Below are 21,015 nucleotides of genomic sequence, written 5' to 3' on the forward strand. Positions count from 1 at the left end.
TATCCCTTTCATTTTTCAGCTCTGACTCATTTCATGAAGTTTCTGGTGCTGTGATGGAGTGGTACCTCCAAATAATTCTCATCCCTTTCCCCACAAGATGGTCTCAGAGCTAGCAAAATACAGCAAGCTTTCTCATCCTGAGATTTCTCTTCCCCAAGCTCCCCACCCCCAATTTCTCATGCTTTCCTCTTAGGACCCTTTGCCACGCTGGTCTGTCTCCTCCAGGTGGTCCTAAAATGTCTCTCTCAGCATAGGGATTCTCAGATGTCAGCATATTATTTAAGGTTTCATTGGCTCCATTCTCAAAATAGAAATACTGTAGTCTCCTTCATCCTAGATGCTTGTATTAATGAAATTCATCAGGAGCCTTTCACGTAGCATTCTTGTTACTAACCCTCAAGATTTCAGCGGTAGTGTATTTACTGGCATGGGCTGTGGGGTCAGGCTGCCTTGGCTTAGGTCCTGGCTCCACCACCAACTAGCTGAGTGACCGTAGACAAGCTGGTCATTGCCCTGTACCTCGGTCTTCTTATCAGAAAGAAATGGGGATAAATTATTATTTCCTGCAAAATTTTTGTGAGAACTAAGTGTGTTAAGAACTCTACAGTGCTTAGAACAATGCCTGGTAATGATACATAATTATAAATAGACAAGGTGTTATTTAAAGGGACATGATTTATCTATATCTCTATCAAATGAAGTATATAACTTGGTTTAAAGAACCAGCTCACAAGAGGTTATATAATTCTATTCAACAGTATATTTCTCAGATGACCTAAAAATGTCCCTTTCCTAAAAATAAGTAATAAACAATGCTGAGTAGGACATGGGAAACAATACTAATATGAAAATGGGCACAACCTGGTACAGACCACAGGGATTCATTTTCCTGTATGATTTTCATTTATTAGAGATAAGTTCCTCATACTACTAAAAGAAATAGATTCCTGGTTAAAATTTTTCTGCCTAGGGAACGGGAGGCTCTGGAACCAATACATCCCATTCTTAGATTGTCCCTATGATTCATTAATTGTGAGATCTAAGTCACATAGCCTGAGACAAGAGCGCTCGCTTAAAAATAATTTCTACCCACATCACAAGGCTATGAGATAATCAGGTGATAACTCAGGAGAAAGAACTCTACAATTGTTAGACAAATGTGGCCCATTCTTTTTATGCAGAGAAAATTGAACCTTACCACTCCATTCCCCCCCCCCCCAAAACCGAAACGAGACAAAATGAAACAAAACTGAAGCTCAGAATAAGGAGATTCTTACCCAGAGCCACACACCTGCTTAGTAGAGGCAGTGCTTTGTGGAAGCTCCAAGGTTTCTCTCTAGGATCAGGTTTACCTAGTTTGGTCCAGCTTGAGGAACAGGGATGGTGCAATGGGTCTTGGAATGAGCTGAAGCGGAAAGGGACTCAACCCTTCAATGTGATTTGGAATAGGAATCCTTTAAGATTAGAGGCAGGATCTCTTCAGTACTACAACTATGAGAGTCATCTGTGAGCCACTGGGGTCCTATGATTTGGAGATCAGTTAATTAAAACTTGAAGGTAGATCCTTGAGAAGATTGTATCTCAGAAATGCCTTGGGAAGTGTGAGTGGATTGGATTGATCAACCTAGATCACTGACGTTTTATTCTCTAACCTAGATCGCATTAATCCTCCAGTGAATGTCACAGCAGAGATTGAAGGAACCTGTCTTTCAATTCAGTGGGAAAAACCAGTTTCTGCCTTTCCAATTCACTGCTTTGAATATGAAGTGAAAATTTACAACACAAGGAAAAATTATTTCCAGGTAATTCTTTGGATCGTTCCAATATTTGATAGTAGCATTCTCTTAGAAACACTGTAAAAATTATATTCAGTAACAGCTGTGGTTACAGCTTGGAACTAACAAGGTCAAAGGTAACGTGTCTACCCAAGATTTGTAAAAATAAACCACGCTTTACTGGCTTTTGGTCTTGAAAGGACATACTTTTGGTTCAAAATAACACAAAGGATCACATAAAAACACAGTAACACTATTTTTTGGTGCAAATATGAAAAGTTGCAGCCACTATGGAAAACAGTATGGAGGTTTCTCAAACAATCAAAAAGAAGATCATCGTGTGATGCAACAATTCCACTTCTTGGTTTATATCCAAAAGAATTATAAGCAGGGTCTCAAAGAGAAATTTGTACATCCCTGTTCATAGCACCATTATTCACAAGAGCCAAAAGGAGGAAACAACCCAGCTGTCCACTGATAGATGATGAATGGATAAACCAATTGTGGTGTATACATACAGGGCTCTGTTGTTCTGCCTTAACAAGGAAGGGGATCATGACACACGCTAGGACCCGGATGAACCTTGAGGACACTACGTTAAGTGAAATAAACCAGCCACCAAAAGACAAATACTGTGGGACTGCACTTATAGGAGATACCAAGAGTAGTCAAACCCAGAGAGACAGAGAGTAGAATGATGGTTTCCAGGAACTGGGAGGAGGGGCCACGGGGGAGCTGTTGTTTAACAAGTAGAGTTTCGGTGTTGCAGGATGAAAGCGTGCCGGAGAGCGGGTACACAACAGTGCGAATGTGCTCATCACTCCCGAACTGTACACGTAGTTAAGATGATAAATTTTCCATTTTATGTATCTCACCACAACTGAGATATACTCATAAGCACTAATGGACAAAGAGTTCAAGAGACAAGAACTGAGAGGAAAGCCAGCATTTATGAAACATCAACTATGTGTCAACCTTTATTATGCTAATTTATTCCCTCCTCCCAGGAACTGCATTAAGTAATTATCATCCCCATTACACAGAAAAGTGAGGCAGAGAGAGATTAAGCCACTTGCCCAAAGTCACCGAGCTGGCAAAGCTGTAGGGAAGTTGGGATTACAACTCATGTCTCAGTGACAGTAGGCAAAGCAAATTCAATTCCATCCAATCTGATTCAACAAATATTTACCCACTGGTTTCTGGGCGGGAGTTAAAAAGATAAGATACTGTCTCTGCCATCAAGGGGCGTAGTCTAGTGGACACACTCACCACCTCAGAGGAAGGGCCAATATGGGTCCAAAGGAGGGGGTGGGCAAAGCAACCAGTTAGGGCCCCCACCGAGAAGAACTGAGTGAAATCATGAAGGATGGGTAGTTTGTAGCCAGTGCTTCCCAAAATACCAATGCTAAAAGACTTTCTTTTTTTTAATTTGTAATTCCTAATTTTTAATTAGATTTCTAATTTAATTTTGAATTGTTTCTTTTGGAAAATCGCTTAAAAATGAAATGCTAGGGAAATCAAAGATGCCCAGAGACACACCCATTCATGGGCTAGAATGCTGTGGCAATGTCACATTGCTACAAAAGCCCCTAAATTGTTGTCTCTATTCCTGTGTTTACCTCACTGAGGATCAGTAATAAACAGCTCCTGACCCACACCAATCTGCCAACCACACTCTAAGTGGCAGGGGGTCTAGGCAGAAGGCATAACTCAAAGGCTTAAAAGAGCATGTTCCTTCAGCCAAGTGGCAGTAAATGAATTGGCCTGGACATAAAGCCAATATTGGAATAGTAACTCTAGATTCCACACTGTGACTTCTCCCAGAATGACTGGAATTTGGGGGTGGGGGGTGGGGGGGAAGGAGTGGTTTCTCTTTTTAAAGCCATTGCCATAGGTGCTGAAAGCCATTGAAGAGTTTTATTCATTCAGAACTCTGGCCACATCTGCAAAATCAAAGAATATTTTTGGTAGCAGCATGAAATCTGGATGCAGGTGGAGGGGCCATGTGGAGACAGGCACATTGGGTTAATGGCTATGGCAATTGTCCAAGCGAAACACGACAAGATAAATCAGGCAGTGCTCATGAGGCAGGGTGAACAAAGGAGAAACACACACAGAAGAATGTAAGATATAGGTGTCATGGGCACATCTCTGGTTTGGGGCCCAAAGGATTAGCTGAGTGGTGTGAACACTGACCAGGAGAGAGAATATCAGAGACAGTCTCATTTGTGATACAATAGCCTTGTTTCAACACCAGACTATGTAACTCTAAGTTGCCTGTAGCAAACCAGCATTTACTAATACCAAACACATATTATTATATTGAACCAATATTGCTGTTTTTGCTCATCAAAAGTGGGTTGAATATTGGTAGTTTTCATAGGATTCAACCTAGTACATCTTTAAACTTGGAATTACAAGGGCAATTCCATTTAATTCAATAATCCATGCTTAGGTGCTGTTATGCCTACTTTACAGATGAGAAAACAGAGGCTCAGAGAAGTCAAGGAAGTTGTCCAGCAGGTAGTTTGGGGTATAGGATTCAAACCCAGCCTTTCCTAGATTCAATGACTCTGCTCTTTCCTTTTCCCTATGCTCCAGTTGTTTGAGATCTTCCTGCACATCAGGGATCAGGAGTTTTTTTTGTTTTTTGTTTTTTTTTTGGTAAAGAGCCAGATATTTTAGGCTTAGCAGGCCATATGGTTTCTGTAACAGTTACTCAGCTCTACCATTGTGGAACAAAAGCAGCCATAGATAATACATAAATAGGCATGGGTGTGTTCCAGTAAAACTTTATTTGCGGACACTGAAATTTCAGTTTCATGTGTCATGAAATACTCTTTTTGATATTTTTCAATCATTTAGAGACGTATAAACCATTCTTAGCCTGCAGGCCCTACAAAAACAGACAGCAGGCCATACCGGCCCCCACATTGTAGTTTGCTGATGCCTGCTGAATAAGATGGAATACTAACTTGGCTACAGAATATGGAAGGACAAGATGAGGGGGATTATGCGTTCTACTATAGGCCACCCCAGTCTTTTAATTTGGAAACCTTAAACAGACCCAGGTAAATCATCCAGAACTTACCAATGACTTTTCATTCATTTTGATTACAAGATCACTTTCCCTTGAAGGATAACTGTGACACATCTCTACTGAAGCATTCTAGAATAAACTCAGCAATGCGGGCCCTGTTGATTTTAAAAGGGTCACATAAAAGCGAGTCAGATTACTTATGTATGGCCTTCTTTTCTGGTAACTGGCATTTCTTAAATTTTGTGTCCAGAGAGTCTTATAATGCTATTTTTCTCCATTCAGACAGAAAAACTGATGACGAATGCATTCATCTCAATAATTGATGATATTTCTAAGTATTCCGTTCAAGTGAGAGCCACCGTGAGCTCTGTGTGCAGACAGATGGGGTTTTGGAGCGAGTGGAGTCAACCTATATACGTGGGTAAGTATCTTCTGTTTATTTTAAAGCAAGTGACCTTCCTCATGGTTAAAGCAGATGATCCTGGAAAGTGTACACATTCACTTAGCGATCTAAACTTCCTGATCTTCTGTCAGTCTACTGCCTTTTTGACCAGAGACAGATTTACCATTAAGTCAACAAAGCTTACATGTTCAAGCATCTTGCTAGCATAAGCCTTGCTAAAGCTCCATACCACTCCCCCTCGCCTTGTTTTTGGATTATCTGATTCTACTTTTATCCTTTTTTTTTTTTTAAATAATTAAGCTTTCTGAGATAATTGAAGATTCACATGTAGTTGCGAGATATTATACAGAGAGAACTCATGTGTCTTTCATCCACTTTACCCCAAGGGTAGCAGCCTACAAAACTACAGTACAAGATCACAACCAGAATTATCATTGGTAATGACCACTGATCTTATTCGGATTTCATCAATTTTATATGCACGCTTTTGTGTATTGAGCGCTATGCAATTCTACCCCATTTGCAGGTTTATGCATCCATTGCAAGGATCCCTTCTGTTGCCCCTTTACAAACACGATCTCTGTTGCACGTCTCTATTCCTAACCCCTGCCAACTACTAATCTAAGCTCCATCTCTACATTTTTCCCACAGCTAATTTTGATTTCATATTTTTGTTTCTTTGCTTAAAGAAAGTTCCAAAATTGAAGCAACTCAGGGCCTGCAAAATCTAGACCCATTCCTGGGCCTTTAGCATAACAGACACAGGGGACCAGAAGGGTTGGGTGTAGCCTGGACTTCTGTGTTCTGCAGCTGTTTTCCTTTAGGACTAAAATCGCTAGTTTATTCTGCAAGAAGATCACCGTATCTGTCTGTGGCATCTGTGAAGGGTAATGAAGTACTCCATGGATGCTCTGGAAGTGAGGGCACATTCCCATGCTTACTCAGCTCCAGATGGCAATCCCATGACCTAGAGATGTGGCCTTGCAGCTTGAAGATAGAAAATTCACAGCCTGTGTTTCTTACCACCTGGGTGTCCTGGGTATCCATAGACCTTTTAGGACAGAAGTGGACAGTTGAAAAACAACTAATAGATCTCTTGTGTGTACTGCAACCATGTAGCCTGAGGATGTGGACATACGTGGTTAAGTGCTGCGTAAGATCTACAAGAATGTAGAACAGCGGAAGGAAGTCTGGAACCTTGGTCAGATAGGTCAGGTTTAACACCCAGCTTTGGCACATACTGACCTCATAGCCTTGGACAAATCACTTCTCTCTGACTTTGCATGGGTTCCCAGGACAAAGAAGATAATATACACCTCACCCGCCTCCCAGGGTACTATGAAATTAAAAGCCGATGGCCTCAGATAACATTTATTGATGGCGGTTTGCCAAACCCTGCTAAATGCTTTACATGAGTTACCTGCGTTAACCGTATCAACAGCACTAACTTGTAGATGAGAAAATGGTTTTGGAAAGTTTAGGCAATTTGTTTAACTCTGCATGTGCGAGTGGCAGATATGGGATTCAAACTGAGGCTGACACAACATAGGGCCCAAACTCTTAGCGGTAAGCCTTGGTGTGGCAGGATTCTGCAAGCTGCAAGGTGTTGAACAAATTACACAATTATGAGATCCTGGGACCTATCTTTGTGGTTATGGAGGGTCAAGCATGTGAATGTTACCTCTCACTCTTCCTATGGGCTATTCAATGATCATTTGAAGAGCATCCTTAAGGAGACCTTTCTTCCAGGCCTATTGTAAAACTTTCCATTTAATTCATTCACTTAGGCTAATGGGTGGCTCTTTAGGAAAATCCTGGGCAGTGACCCATTAGGCTCTGTGGACGTGAGTCAGGTTAGAGTGCCTCAGGTAGGTTTCCACGGAAGACTGGGAGACATGAAGAGAGGCCTGAGAATTTCAGAGTTACTCTGAGTCTTCAGTGGGGCTGGCCCTGTGGAGCTGCAGAGTTTGTTAAGGGGAACTGCACCTCCTGCACTTGTATTTCACCCAATCAGCACAGCCTTATGGGATGGCCCCCAAAATCACCCCACAGGGCTCAGCAGGAGCCTTCCTGGGAAGAGGCGCAACAAAGGAGGTAAAAGGAACCAAGACTGGGCCAACTGCACCCACTTCCTAATTCTGCCAAGGCCAGTCTTCCCTCCCCACCCTCCTCCCGAGGTTGATGCCCCAACCTGCTCAACAGACCCGACACACACAGGACCCCCCTCAACACTGCTCCTTCTGCACAAAGAAAATTCACTTTGCTCACCAAGAGCAAAACAAACAGAAGAAACATTTATGAGCCCCAGGAAATTTTTAACAAGATTATTCATTTTATCAAAAGCTTGTGATCAAAGCTTAATTTTCATTACTTGCATTTGGACAAATTAAAAAAACTGGTGTATGTTATTCCCCAGGGGCACATAACTTGGGCCCAAATTATTGAGATTTCTGAGTTTGAGATTTTTTTTTTTTTAATGCCATCCAAGGATTTCAAATGAACGTGGTGGAAACCAAGGTAGAAACCCAGGGTAAGACACCAGTTCTGCTTTCTGAGCGTTTGAATTGTGTAGTTCAGGTCAGTGTTGACGGTGGGCAGTTTAGAACTTAGAGACTAAGCAAAGACGAATCAAGAAATTCAGGTTTTAGTCATGGCTCTGCCAGTGTCTAGCTCTAGGACCCTAACTAGAGATGGCAAAAGACAACTCCTCACAAGCCGGGTGATCTGAGCAGACTTCGAGGGTGGTGTTACACGTAGGTGTCTCAGGAGTGACGATCTCCTGTCACCGCTGCAGGGAACAGAGTGGTGAGGAGTGTGCCTGGGTTTTGCCACCCCTAATGAGTCGCTAATGCCTAACCTCTGTGCGTCCTCGTTTCCTGGCCTGCAAGATGTCTATGCTGCACCCCCAAGGTTCTTCTACACTCCCTCAGCCCACCACAAAAATGCTGAGAGTGAAATTGTGATCCATAATGACAGTTTATTTTGAGCTTGTTTTTATTTTATTATTCACTCTCCATTTAAGAGCTCTCCTCCCATTATTATTTCCTAAAAAACAGCTTCCTAGTTTGGAACTAGGCTCATTATAATTCCCCCCCAGGTATATGCCTCACTGCCATTATCTATGGCAAATCCTATTTCATTTACTGCCACCCTTTTCATAAGATGAGCTGATTAATATTACCATTCACCTTACAAATCCATCGTTTCTAGAATTTACTCCCCTGCTCAGTTTAGGATCATTAGAGAATTTAATCAATGCAGACTTTCCATTTTCATCAAGATGATTAATAAACATAATAGGAAGTCCGGGCCCCTCTGGGACACGTTGCATGGCTCTTCCTTACCCCTTGGGGATGCAACCGTAATTATACTTGGCTTGCAGTCTATCAGGCAGTTTTGTCGCTACATTCGTTTCCTTTAGACAACCTTCCTCCTCTCCTACCTTGTGTGTATGGCACCTGGAGCCCTCCCCTTCCATTTTCACTCGGCAGCCCAACTCCAATATCACCTCTTTCACAGGTATTATTAACTCCATCTCTTTTAAGGAAATGGAGAGCCAGAGATATTAAATAAATCAGTAATTATCAAACAGCCCAGAAGTGGCTATTAATAGCTAATTGTCTCAAAGAAGTGACATATTGGTCAATCAGTGAAGTGGAATACATTCCATTCACTCATTAACCCATGATGGCCCAAGGTTTTTAAATAGCAAGACACAGGAAAGGTAAGTCTTGACTGAGAAAAGGAGGGCAGAGGAGACCAGACGGCAGGTCTTGCTTGGGTTGGCAAGGTCCCTGGATGGCCAAGAGGTACAGGGGATAGTGGTGAGGGGGTAGAGCCAGCAAGTGCCCCAAACCTAAGCCCCAGATGGGCCCTCCTGTGCTAGGATTCCCAGCACATGAAACCTGTTTGTTTTCGAATGGAAATAGCCATAGCGGTTTCGTTTTATCAGTGCTAGTGCTAGTTATCAACTGCTCTTCCTCCACTTGGCCTCTCCATCTTATCTTGAGAGCTGACTTCCCACTTTTCACACCTCTTTCTTTCTCCTTTTTAAAACTTTCTCTCAACTTCCGGATTCTTATCTCTGCCGTCTCCTGTTTACTAAAACCTCTTCTATCCTGACCCTGCTCTACTGAAGCCTTCCATGTCCTGCAGTCCAGTCCATCATCTTTCTCCTCCTCCGTGCTCCATGAAGCTCACAAGCCATGCATGAAAAAAGCAATGAAAATAAAATTCCCGTCAGCTATATCCTTACTTGTGGAAAAGAGTGTTTGCTAGGTGAGTCCACCCTGCATTAATTCCCAGCCGTGTCACTGTTAAAAGCTTAGTCCTTCTGAGACCTGCTTATCTGAGACGGGTCTTAACCCCAGTCACAGACATTGCCCTGGAAACCAGCGATTGGGCTTTGCCCCATCTCAATGTAAGCCCTATCTGAAGGCTGGGATCTATGCCATGACAATACCAGCTACCGATTAAAATGTTTTTCTTCCTTTTTTTTTTTTTTTATTTTAAGATTCTTTAGGCTTGAGACATGTAGTATTTGTACCTCCGGGAGTAGAGCAAAGTTTCCCACAGTCCTCAAGATGGTCAAGGCTGAGAGGACGCTTGTTGCCTTCAGAGGCATCGCTTTCTACAAGATGAGTTAGAGGAAATCCTGGCCTTAGCTTTCCTGTCACAATATGGGGCAGTGGTAGGGGGGAATGGTTCTTCAGGCCACATGACCCAGCCTTCAGCCTGAAAATAGGTTGGGCCAGAATATCAGGGATGTGTTTGAGAGTTTGGGTTGAGATGGAAGCAAGGTTCCCACAGGCAACTCTTGTTGTCTTTGTCCTTGGACTTGGCTTTAACAGCCTGTGAATATGTGAGGACACACCTACATGGACCCAGGTCACCTGGATCCAAGGCCGAGGTCAAGTCCTGCAGCCCCACCCTCAGCCCTGGACACCTCCTGCACTCTCTCCTCCTTTATTTTCTGTTTTGTCACCACACACTTTCTAAATTCTCACACTGTGGTGAAACAAAGAGAAAACTAGCGATGGGAAACAGGAAGAAGAAACACAGCAGAGGTGCCAAATTAGGTGGCCCTTGGCCTGTGGAAAAAAAAAAATTGCAAATGCTAAAATTTTCATGGGGAAGAGACTAATACAGACAAAACTGATTTAAAAAAAATAGTTGACTTAACCTGAAAAACCCAGTCGGGCTCACCTGAGGCTGAGAGAACTTGTGGGGATTTGGGGTTTTCTTTGCAAATCGGGGATTTCAAGTTGGTAAACATGGTAGTCTGTCCAGTCAACTGTGTCCTTCAATCCAGGCTCCTGTGGTTTCAAACGCTTGTAGTCCCACCATTTGCTCTCAGTGGGTGGGTGGGCAGGACCACCTCCCCCTTGGATGATCCCTGTGGTCTGAAGGAGGGATAGAGGGAAGCTTTTAGATTCTGTCCCCATCTGTCAGGAGCAGGCACTTTCTACTGTGTTTTCAAGGAGGGCCACCTCTAGTGGTGCCCACACTGCCCTTCCATGCATGAATCCCACCCCACGATGGGGCCATCAGATGGGACAACAGCTCAGAGGAAGGAGAGACTATTGTTGAGCCAGGTACTTTGCTAGGCCTGTTCTTGTGTGTGCTATCTTGTGTATTCTTACAAACAAAGAATTTTCCTAATCACATGGATTTACAGATTATGTGAGAAAAGATGCAGAGAAGTTAAAGAAATGCCCCCAGTGACAGAGGGCCTGGAACCAAGCCACATGATTGGTTCCTCACCCTATTCTTTCTGCCATGCTTTATCATCCCATAGGTCATGGTGCTAGCTGGGGAAACTGAGGCAGGAAGATGGGCAGTGGGGCTGTGGTTTCTGAAAGGGTGATGTTCGTCCAGCTTATGACCGAGTTGTAAATAGTTTCATGTTAACCTAGATCCCTGAGAGTTAGAAGCCTAGATGCCTTATGTGCCTATTTCTCTGGTATCTCGATTATTTGGTGTGTTCCTTTCCCCTCCAGGGCTGAGCTTATTATTCCACATTTTGAAGATTCTGACAGCACTTGAGTCTTAGTCTTGCTTTGATGATTTAGGGAAATCATCTTGATTCTTCAGATCTCATATAAACATGTCTAACGATTGTAACTAGTATTTGTGAAGCACCTACTATGTACTAGCACTGGGCCAAGGACTTTGCCTCTACCAACTCATTCAGTCCTTATCTCCATTTTACAAAGCAGGCAGTGGATACTGGAGAGGACATCCTGCTCAAGGTCACCTCAGTAGCAAATAACAGAACCAGGATTACACCTCTTCACCCCCTCATTTCTTGTTTTTATATGATGAGCGCAGCCAGCTTTCAATGGGACTTGCTAGAAGGTTAACAAAACAGACTCCGCAGCCCCTTACAGGAACCACAGTTCCGTGGTGCTTGGGAGTGCTGTGCAGAAAGCCTGTGAAACAGAGAATAATAACCATAATTTCTCTATTCTCCTTCAAGTCTAGTCCTATGAGGGGTAACGCAGATGAACAGTACTGCAGCGATCTAGCAGAGTACTGCAGTGTTTAGAGGATCCTAAACACATAGATTTGCACACATGCATATGGTCTCCATTTCCTGTCCCTATTTTAGCTCACTAAACCAGGTAAAGCCACAGTCTTTTTTTCCCCCTCTTTTTTCTCCCTAAACCAGGCAGCGCCACAGTCCCCTTGACAGCTGCCTGGGAAAACTCACCCACCTAAAAGGTTTGCTTTGGTCTTTTGCTTGCATTGGGAGCCAGTCACCTGGTTTGGGGTTCTCCTTCATGGTGATGCCACAGCTTCTCCCTGCATTTAGTGGCAAGCCACAGGCAGCTTCATAGGCTAATGCATGGGCATCCTCCACATTACCTGGCATCTGTTGGTGCTACTTGCTTTCTCCCAGAACCAGTCGGTGTCATGATCCAAGAGCAGGACTGCCTCACTGGAAGGGTCCCATCAATTTACTCATTAGCTCTTTTCCCTTGAAACCTATTGTTGAGTCTAAAGTCATACTCAAAATCAGTATGGAAGCAGTGAACGTAGTACTTGTATGGACACTTTAAGGTGGAGCAAGCCCCCAAACCAAACTGACCCTCTTAGGAGTTATTAACATGAACTACACAGATGACAGAATTCTATAGCAAGAGGTACTGCAGCACCAGGAGGGAAGCCATTTGACAAAGCTCCCAAGGCAGCTAGAGGCAGATTATGGGATGAAGTCAGGTTTAGTGCCTACGTTTTTCTTCCCTCTGGGTTGCCACCATGCCATCCCAGCCCCACCCCACACACTCCCGGGTCACAGAACAGCAGAATTTTCAACTGCTGGCTTATTCTCAGGGTCAGATGGTTGAGATGTTCGAAATGATAGAAGCCAAGGCCACCAGAAACCAGAGGGCGGAGTTCCTGAATGCTCTCAGTTGACAATGTCAGAAGAGCATCCAGGAATGAGGTGGACGGTCTGGAGGGCTTCTCCTCCTTAGAAGGACAGGCCTTGTGACTTCCTCTTTCTAAAACATCTTTGCATAACTAAATAGCAGTGCCCTTCAGTGTTTTGAAAAGAAACATCTGTGGCTTCCGTTTTAGGGTCGGAAAGGCATTCTCCTTGAGTCAGAGAAAAGATTCAAGTTATCTGGAAACCCTTTTTCTTAAGAAAATTTCCAAGGCGAGAGACCCCAGAATTCAAATTAACGGTACCTTCAGGGGCCTCCCAACTTGTACAGTATTAAAATTTCTTTTTTATGATTTTGACCCAAAGGATTTATACTGTCTTTGGGACCTGTTGCCTTTTTTCTACCTTCAGTGAAATCAGAGTAGATGCTAACTTTAATTCATTTATTTATATAATGTACTCAAGGTTTTCACATTAATAATTAAACAGTAGATAATCCACAAGTAGTTTCCATTTGGCGGTGAGTATGTGAAAGCTTTTTCTTGTACTAATTTTACCCGCCTATTTATGTTTTCTTCACGGTAAAGCTGACCTTGGCTCTGTTCTCTGAGGGTTAGTTCTGTTCTCAGTTGGTGGTTAGGGAGTCGTTCTAAAGCACATCGGGACACTGCAGAAGCCAGGCCAGGAGAAATTAGTAATTTGCCAACTCCCTCCAGGCAGGGACCATGACTTTGCTTCCCACATAGTACCTTGCACGCATCGATAACTTTTTTTGATTGAATCCAATAAAATCTGTTGCCTTTGTATTTTTGCTAATTCAGTGGAAAACTTTGTTTATCAAAGTGAGAACTGAAGTGAATCATCAGGGAATAGTTTAACTGAAAAGATTTTTGTAATCCTGGTCAGAAGTGAACGGTACTATTATCAGCACTTGACATATCAGGGTACAAGGTGTTTCACAATTTGAGACACAAATGGGACCGAGTGTGTGACCCTGATAATATTTACAACACTGCTCTTGCTTTCTGTAGGACCCAAACTTTATCTGTCTGTTAAGCCTACTGGTAAAGAGGGTAACTTTTTTTTCTGCTGACCTACCTCTTGCTAAATTTATATTCCGTGTATGACTCTAGAGTTACTGAATATACTGATTAGGGTACGTGAGTAATGGTTAAGAGCATGGAATGGTGGGTTTCAGAAATGGGAAAATGAAGCAGGCAGAATCCCTTATTCAGGACATCAGATTGGGAAATAAAGCCAGACAGAATTCGACGTGACAGCATTAGTTCATCCCTGTTGCTCTTTACATTAGCTATGAGCAAGTGCAATGAAACTAGGTTTAACAGGGCACTCAGTTACAACCCAGACAACGCAATATTAATCCTAGAACTTTTCAGCGTCTATAGCATCTGGGAAAATAAAAGTTTTGCCTCCTTGAGTATCTCTCTCTCTCTCTCTCTTCTTATTATTTTACTGTGACCAATGCCTCTTTGTAAAATAATACATATAAATACCTAAAAGGTAAAAAAAAAAAAAAAGTAGTATGGTCATAGGTGTTTAATAAAGTGATTCAGCCCCAACCACAGCCTAGGGAATATCAGGGAGAATGACTCCCTTGCAACGCAGCCCCCTTCTGTTGGACCACAGCCTCCAACTTAGCTTATGTCCAACAGTGGGGACACAACAGTGAAACCGCTTCCCTGCAGGGAAGTGGTATCCAGCTGGGAAGATGACTTTCAGGAGATTGCACAATCATAGAGAAATGCTTAGGATGTTTTAAGTGGAGCTCCTGCTTGCACCATGTGTCCTCAGTTTGGGGATGACAGAGAGTGGACCGGGATCCCTGCACCATGGTGATGGGAGCATTACTGTTCAACCAGTCATAGGCTTGGATATGGTCTCTGCCTGCTAGCGGTGTCCTTAGCTGACTGACGCTGTCCTTCTTTGCTCCAGTTTCTCCATTTGCCAAGTGAGGATAAGAGTGCCCATCTGAAAACATTGTTGTAAGAATTACACTAAATGTATGGTAAGCACCTTGAATTGTTTCTGGTACCTAGGAGCACTCAGAAAAAGGAAAGGAAAGGAAAGGAAAAGAAAAGAAAATATGCACAGAAAGTAAGCTATTAATTCTGATGACTGCTGGTTTTTAGATTTTATACTTTACAATTTTCAAACCTTCAGCAATACAGACGACTACTCTTCTAAAATCAACTTTGTTAAAGGTAAGTGCGCAGGAAATCACAGTGGCCTGGATGGAGTCAGTGGTATTGGAAAAGGTGCTGATTTGGCAGAGATGTTAAGGGTCATGTATTTCAACTCACTTTGTTTTCTAATTTTTAATTTATTTATTTTTGAGAGAGAAAGAGAGAGGAGAGCAGGGGCAGGGAAGAGAGACAGAATCCAAAGCAGGCTCCACATTGTCAACATGGAGCCCAACGAGGGGCTTGAACTCACGAACCGTCATGACCTGAGCTGAAACCAAATCGGACGCTTAACCGGCTGAGCCACCCAGGTGCCCCTCAACTCGCTTGTTTTTACAGATGAAGGAAGTGAGCCCCACAAGGGCAACCTCCACAGCAAGCTGAGAATAGGACCCAGGTTTCCATGCTAGGCTAGGATGCATGCATGAGACAAAAGCATGATCTCTTGCCTTTATGAGAGATTAGGATGTGATGGTGTACCAGGAGTCAATGGAGAAAGGAAGCAGGGCTGTAGAAAACAGTAAGAATCAGAGTGACTTCCAAGGATCCCAGTATGGAAACTTGGAAGAATGGAGACCGTCATGGGGAAGTCAGTGAGAGAAGTCCTTCTGATGTGAAGAAGTGCGTGAACTTAGTGTGCAACGTTGTCAGCTTGGAGAAACATCTAAGTGGGTTTCACCCAAGGGAAGTTTCAAATCTAGAAGCTGAGCTGTGTGTTGGCGCTGGGCCAGGAATAAAGACAAGGGAGAAGAACACGTGGGATTAAACGATGCAGCTGTGCTCAACCAGCTTGCCAGTACTGGAAAAAGACTGCCCTGGAAAACACCCACAGGCCCAGGGCTGAGCTGAGAGGGTCAACAGCACCTAAAGAGAGAAGAAGGAAATGCCACCGAGGAAGGGGAGTATTTTGGTCAAAGAACCAAAGACTCGGTTTAAAGGTGGGAGTAATCATCAGGTGTGACATTCAGGAAGGAGGCCAAGCAAAATAAAGTTGGAAAAAGAAATGGAGTGTCTTTTGGATTCAACTAGGAGGCAACCACCCGCAAGTAAACAGTTTCTGAGATGGGGAAATGAAGCAGCCTGAATCCCTTATTCAAGAAATTAGGCTGAGAAATAAAGTCGGAAGGTAATTTGATGATAGTTGGGAGCGATGGCAGAGCAAAGATAAAGGACTTATGGCTTATTCAAGATAAAGGCCTCTATGAATATTTGAAAGCAGAAGGGAAGAGATGAAGGAGAGATTAAAGCTTTGGGGAAGTAGAAGATAAACCCCAAATAAGATTTCTCAGGAGGCAAAAAGAGCAAGAGATCAAGGCAAAGTTGGAGTCACTGGCATTAAATCCTCGAGACATTTCTCCCTCTTGATACACTGAATGTTTTGAGTTTGAAGTATGTTGGAGCTTTTGGGAGTCTTAGAGTATTTACAAGCACTTCAAAGTTCCACTTAGGCACTTTTCATTTTATAAAAGAAACGATTAATGGCAAACTGAGGGTTGGGACCTGGTTTTCCTGGTGCAGCTTGGTTTGAACACCCCCCGTGCACTTAGCACAGCTGGCATTAAGTCATTACCTGTGTCACTGTTTGCTTAGAGCCTTTCTTCTTTGATGGATCTAAGTAGGAGAAGGGGAGAGCCCACGTGTGTGCTTTGACCCCAGTTCACAGCAACCTGTTCAGTGCCAAACACATAATGGGAGTTCTGATAAGTATCTGCTAAACACGTGAAGAAAGGAATGAATTAGTGAGTGGTCTCTCCCACAGAAAGGAAGCATATCAGGGAGGTAATGCAGTTTTTGTCTTATTCTCTAGAAGTGAATCAGGCAGTTTAACAAGTGCATTACCTCTTTAAAAACCGTGTGGTTAAGGACCTTGAGTTTTCCTGAAGGCATTTCCAGTACCTTAAAAAATAACCACAAACCTCCATGATGTCATCAAAACTGATAGAAGAATCTGTCTTTGAGTGCAGACTGGAAGCAAATCTAATTAGAGAATAAGATGGCATGTGATATATTTATACCTTCTGTGCTGACTTAATGGCAATTTTCTTCTACTTTTCTATCTGTGAAGTGGGAATAATGCTAAGGGGTGTTGAGCATAATTAAGACTGCAAAGTACTTCTAGCAGAGTCTGATGCCTTTAGGGTTAACTCTGAGTATTATTCCAGACTTCACTTCCTCTAAAAGTTGAGTTTCTAACTTTGTATATTACTTTGATTGTAATGCAATTACATTATTAAGAGGGCTTATGTTTTGTAGCTTTTCCATCTAAAAAGCATCCTTACTACCCACTAAAAGCTGATAAGCTCCAGGATTCAGGAGTCATTAATACATCAAGTGTAGTCCATAAATATCTGCTGACTACACAATGATTCAATATTAAAAGTGGCTTCATTTCACGCACATGAGAAATCTCCAGCTCAGGATGGTTCAGCTACTTGCCCAGCACCACCCAGCACCTGCAACTCAAACCCAAGCTTTCTGATGCCTGCGTCTAGTCATGTTGCATATTTACAACAGATTCTAGCTCTGATTTCTTTCTTTTTCCCTCAGGAAGTGACGACCAGAAGCCCTCCACAGAATGGTTTCTTATCGTGCTTATGGCGGCCATCTGCTTCATCTTGTTAATTTTCTCCTTCATCTGTAAAACGTTAAGTATCTTTGTATATTTGGGTGTTTCCAATGAGGTCTGAGAATTGAATCTTCACACTTTTGTTGTGTATCCACTAGGGTTCTTGTTATCAGATCAAATTTGAAACGCTTTGGTGTCTTCTTGACAGCATTTCCAAGATGAGTATGGACCACATTAAAAAGGGAGAAACATCCTTAGGGGATTTACAGAAACTGGACAGACCACAACATAGCCCTCAGCCATTACACACCCCTCTTGAATTTCTTGGCAATGTTTTCATTTCTGGGAAGCTTTTACATTCACGTTCTTTTGATTCCTTTACCACCTTCCACTCAGTATTTGGATGTCTTAGTAGAGCCACTAGCAGACTCCTTTTATGTCTTCGGTAAAGGAACGCAGCTCACCGGAGACTGAAATCACTCCAGTGCTTCCTATGTTATGATCCCCAATTACGAGGTGCCAAGTCCTACACTTGCCTTTTGTTCACCTGGCCCCTCAGTGGCTGATGGTCCTTTGAAATGTCATACAGATCTGGTGACCAATCCTATAGCCTGCAAATGGCCCCATAAGAACTCCTCAACCATGTTGGCATTCCGTAAGGCAAAGTGCCTTTTAGGCGGCTTAAGAACATGTTCCATCTTAGCCCTTTCATAATTTACAAAATTACTTATGTTTTTAAAAAAATGTTTATTTATTTTGAGACCAAGAGTGCATAAGTGAGAGTGAACAGGGGAGGGGCAGAGGGAGAGAGGGGGAATGAAAATCCCAAGCAGGTTTCATGCTGTCAGCTCAGAGCCTGATGTGGGGCTTGATCCCACAAATCATGAGATCATGACCTGAGCCAAATCAAGAGTTAGAGGCTTAATGAATTGAGCTGCCAGGTGCCCTGAAAATTACTTATCTTTTAAAAAGCCTAGCTTTTGGGACACCTGGGTGGCTCAGTCAGTCAAGCCTCTGACTTTGGCTCAGGTCATGATCTCACAGTTCGTGGGTTCGAGTCCTGTTTCAGGCTCTGTGCTGACAGCTCAGAGCCTGCAGCCTGCTTCAGATTCCGTGCGTCCCTCTCTCTCTCTCTTCCCCTCTCCCACTCATGCTCTATCTCTCTCTCTCCATCTCAAAAATAAATAAACATTTGTTTTAAAAAAGCCTCATTATTATAAATGTTATATTCTTTGGGTTGGAAGGGGGCATTTCCAAGAAGAGGAAGAACTCTGCGAGCTGGCACAGTTGGGTAGCGGCCTGCAGCCAGCACTGTATTTAGCAGTGGGGTACCAGGCACTTGCAAATCACCCATTTTCAGAAATTAGGCTTGGAAACAGACCAACATGAAGCACTTACTATTATGTCTTTCTTAGATGATTCAGAAGCCGCATCACAGCCCCAACTAATATTACAACATAAATATTTATAACTCTTGGTCAATAAAGATTTTGAATTTATAGAACAGCAGGTCCCGAGATTAACTAGGTCAATTTGTAGAGTAGATACTGAAAGACAAGCAAGGATACTCTTGTTCACCCAATTTTCTGCTTTACTCTGTCTGCAGAGGTCACTTATGGACCAGGTTGTTTCCACCAGTTCCAGCACCAAAAAGTAGTATTCAAGATTTCTTTGTCATCGTCAGCTCTGAGGTAATGTTGCAGGTTCTTATGAAGGGTCTGATCTGCCCAGGGTTGGGTCTCCATGGACTGGTTGTCAGGTTACTGGTTTTTCATATTCTAAGGCAGAGTGACTACCTAGGGTGCTAGCCAAATTTATGTCGTTTTGGTCTTTATACCTTTTGGCTCACTGTTGTGTTATGTTCATGACTGCCTGGGAATATTGGGAAGGCCCTGGTCAGTTATAAGTGTCCTAACCAGACTGGAGTTTTTTTCTATCACTGATCTCTTAATTGGGTTTGGGCAATTCCTTCAACCCCATGACTTCTTTTTATGTATAGATGAGATGGTCCAATGTCCTATTTAGCTCTGATGTTATAAGAATCCAAGTTTTTTGCGCATGGGTACCCTAATTAATAACATTTTTCGCAGAAATTTGTCCTAGTTCCTTAATATAAAAAAACCACAGAGAAGGCAAATGACTTGCCCCAGTATGCATTTCCTTAGGCCCTATTTGCCATTCAGAGCAGTTAGACTTAACTGAATGCTCACTTACCTATGGCTACCCAATTGTTCTAGCATCAGTTCGTGAAGAAAAAAAATCATCCTTTCCCCAGTCAACTGTCTGGGCATCTTTGTTGAAAATCAGTTACCTATATATGTGTGGGTCTACTTCTGGACCATCTATTTGTTTTCATCGATCTGTTTGTCTACCTTTATGCCAACATGGTCTTGATTACTATAGCTTTATTGCAAACCTGGAGATCCAGTAGTGTAAGGCTTCCAAATATGATTTTTTTCTCCTAGAGTTATTTTGGTTATTCTAGGTGTTTTGCATTCACATATCAATTTTAGATCAACTCTATCAATTTTTATCAAAAAAGCTGCTGGAATCTTGATTAGGATTGTGTTATTTTGTAGGTTAATTTGGGGAGATGAGTCTCCTAATCTACAAACGTGACATCATCATACAACACAAACATATAGTATCATCAGCCTGTGTAGGTTTCTTTAATTTCTCTCAGCAATGTTTTGTGATTCTCAGTGTACAGTTATTATACACTTGGTCAAATCTGTCCTTAAATGGAGTGGTTATTCAGATTAGGGGTCAGCAAACTTTCTCTAAAAAGCCAGATAGTAAGTATCTAACAGCCAAATGTTTCATCTCAACCATCCAATGTTGTCATTGACCACAATGAAAGCAGCCAAAGGCGATATGCAAATGAATGAGTTTGTCTCTGGCCAGTAAAACTTTTTTTACAAAATAGGCAATAAGCCAGATTCTACCCTCAGGCTATAGTTCACAGGCCCTTGATGTAGATACCAAGCTATGTTCCTAACAAATCGAGTTTTCTAATTGAGTGACTCATGGGTGAATAACTGGTGATTGTTTCTAGGACAGTGAAGGGTCAAACACTCACTGAAATGGATCTTTTCAATAAGCTGTGACATTTAGAGTTTTTCAGTTTGGGTGTTTGGAGTTATTATAGACCATAGTAGTTACAAACCTAGTCAAGTGAAGAATTGAGTCAGGCAGAAGAACCACTCTGTTCTTACTTCCATCTTATACTCCTTATCAGGGAATGGGGCTTTGCTTTTGTTTTCCTGAAGAACAGTGGACCCCGGTATGAAACTTTGTTTTGTTTCATCTGAATTTGTCAATCCCTCCTTGCTGTGGCATTCTCATCCCTGATAAACTACATTTGATTTCAGCAGCACACTGAAGTCATTTGTCTTGGCCTCTTAATGGAACATCTTAATGCTGGTATCTCATTTCCCTATAGAGCCCCCCAAAGATTTTCTTTAATATTCTGAGGTTGGTGAAAGAAACTGGCTTACAAGCTCATTGTGGAAGCTTGTGGTGTGTTGTTAATTAAAATCAAGTCATGTGTACCAAATAACAACTTGGGTTTGACAAGCTGGTCTCAAAATAAGCAAAGGATTAATGTCAGAACTTAGCACTGCTAGGCTCCTCTGGACAACTC

At 42.5% G+C, this 21,015-nt stretch overlaps 1 protein-coding gene across 2 annotated transcripts in view; it reads left to right on the top strand.

Annotated features, from left to right (window-relative positions):
- The window catches only part of IL5RA (interleukin 5 receptor subunit alpha), a 38,803-nt gene that overhangs the window by 12,020 nt on the left and 5,768 nt on the right, over nt 1–21,015 (top strand). For both annotated transcript variants that reach the window (XM_058726180.1, XM_058726181.1), the window contains 4 exons: nt 1,657–1,802; nt 5,098–5,236; nt 17,354–17,450; nt 18,979–19,063. In XM_058726180.1, coding sequence (XP_058582163.1) covers nt 1,657–1,802; nt 5,098–5,236; nt 17,354–17,450; nt 18,979–19,063 — 467 coding nt within the window. The remainder of the gene's footprint in view (nt 1–1,656; nt 1,803–5,097; nt 5,237–17,353; nt 17,451–18,978; nt 19,064–21,015) is intronic.

The sequence above is a fragment of the Neofelis nebulosa genome, chromosome 4 (genome assembly GCF_028018385.1).
Source record: "Neofelis nebulosa isolate mNeoNeb1 chromosome 4, mNeoNeb1.pri, whole genome shotgun sequence".
Taxonomy (NCBI): domain Eukaryota; kingdom Metazoa; phylum Chordata; class Mammalia; order Carnivora; family Felidae; genus Neofelis; species Neofelis nebulosa.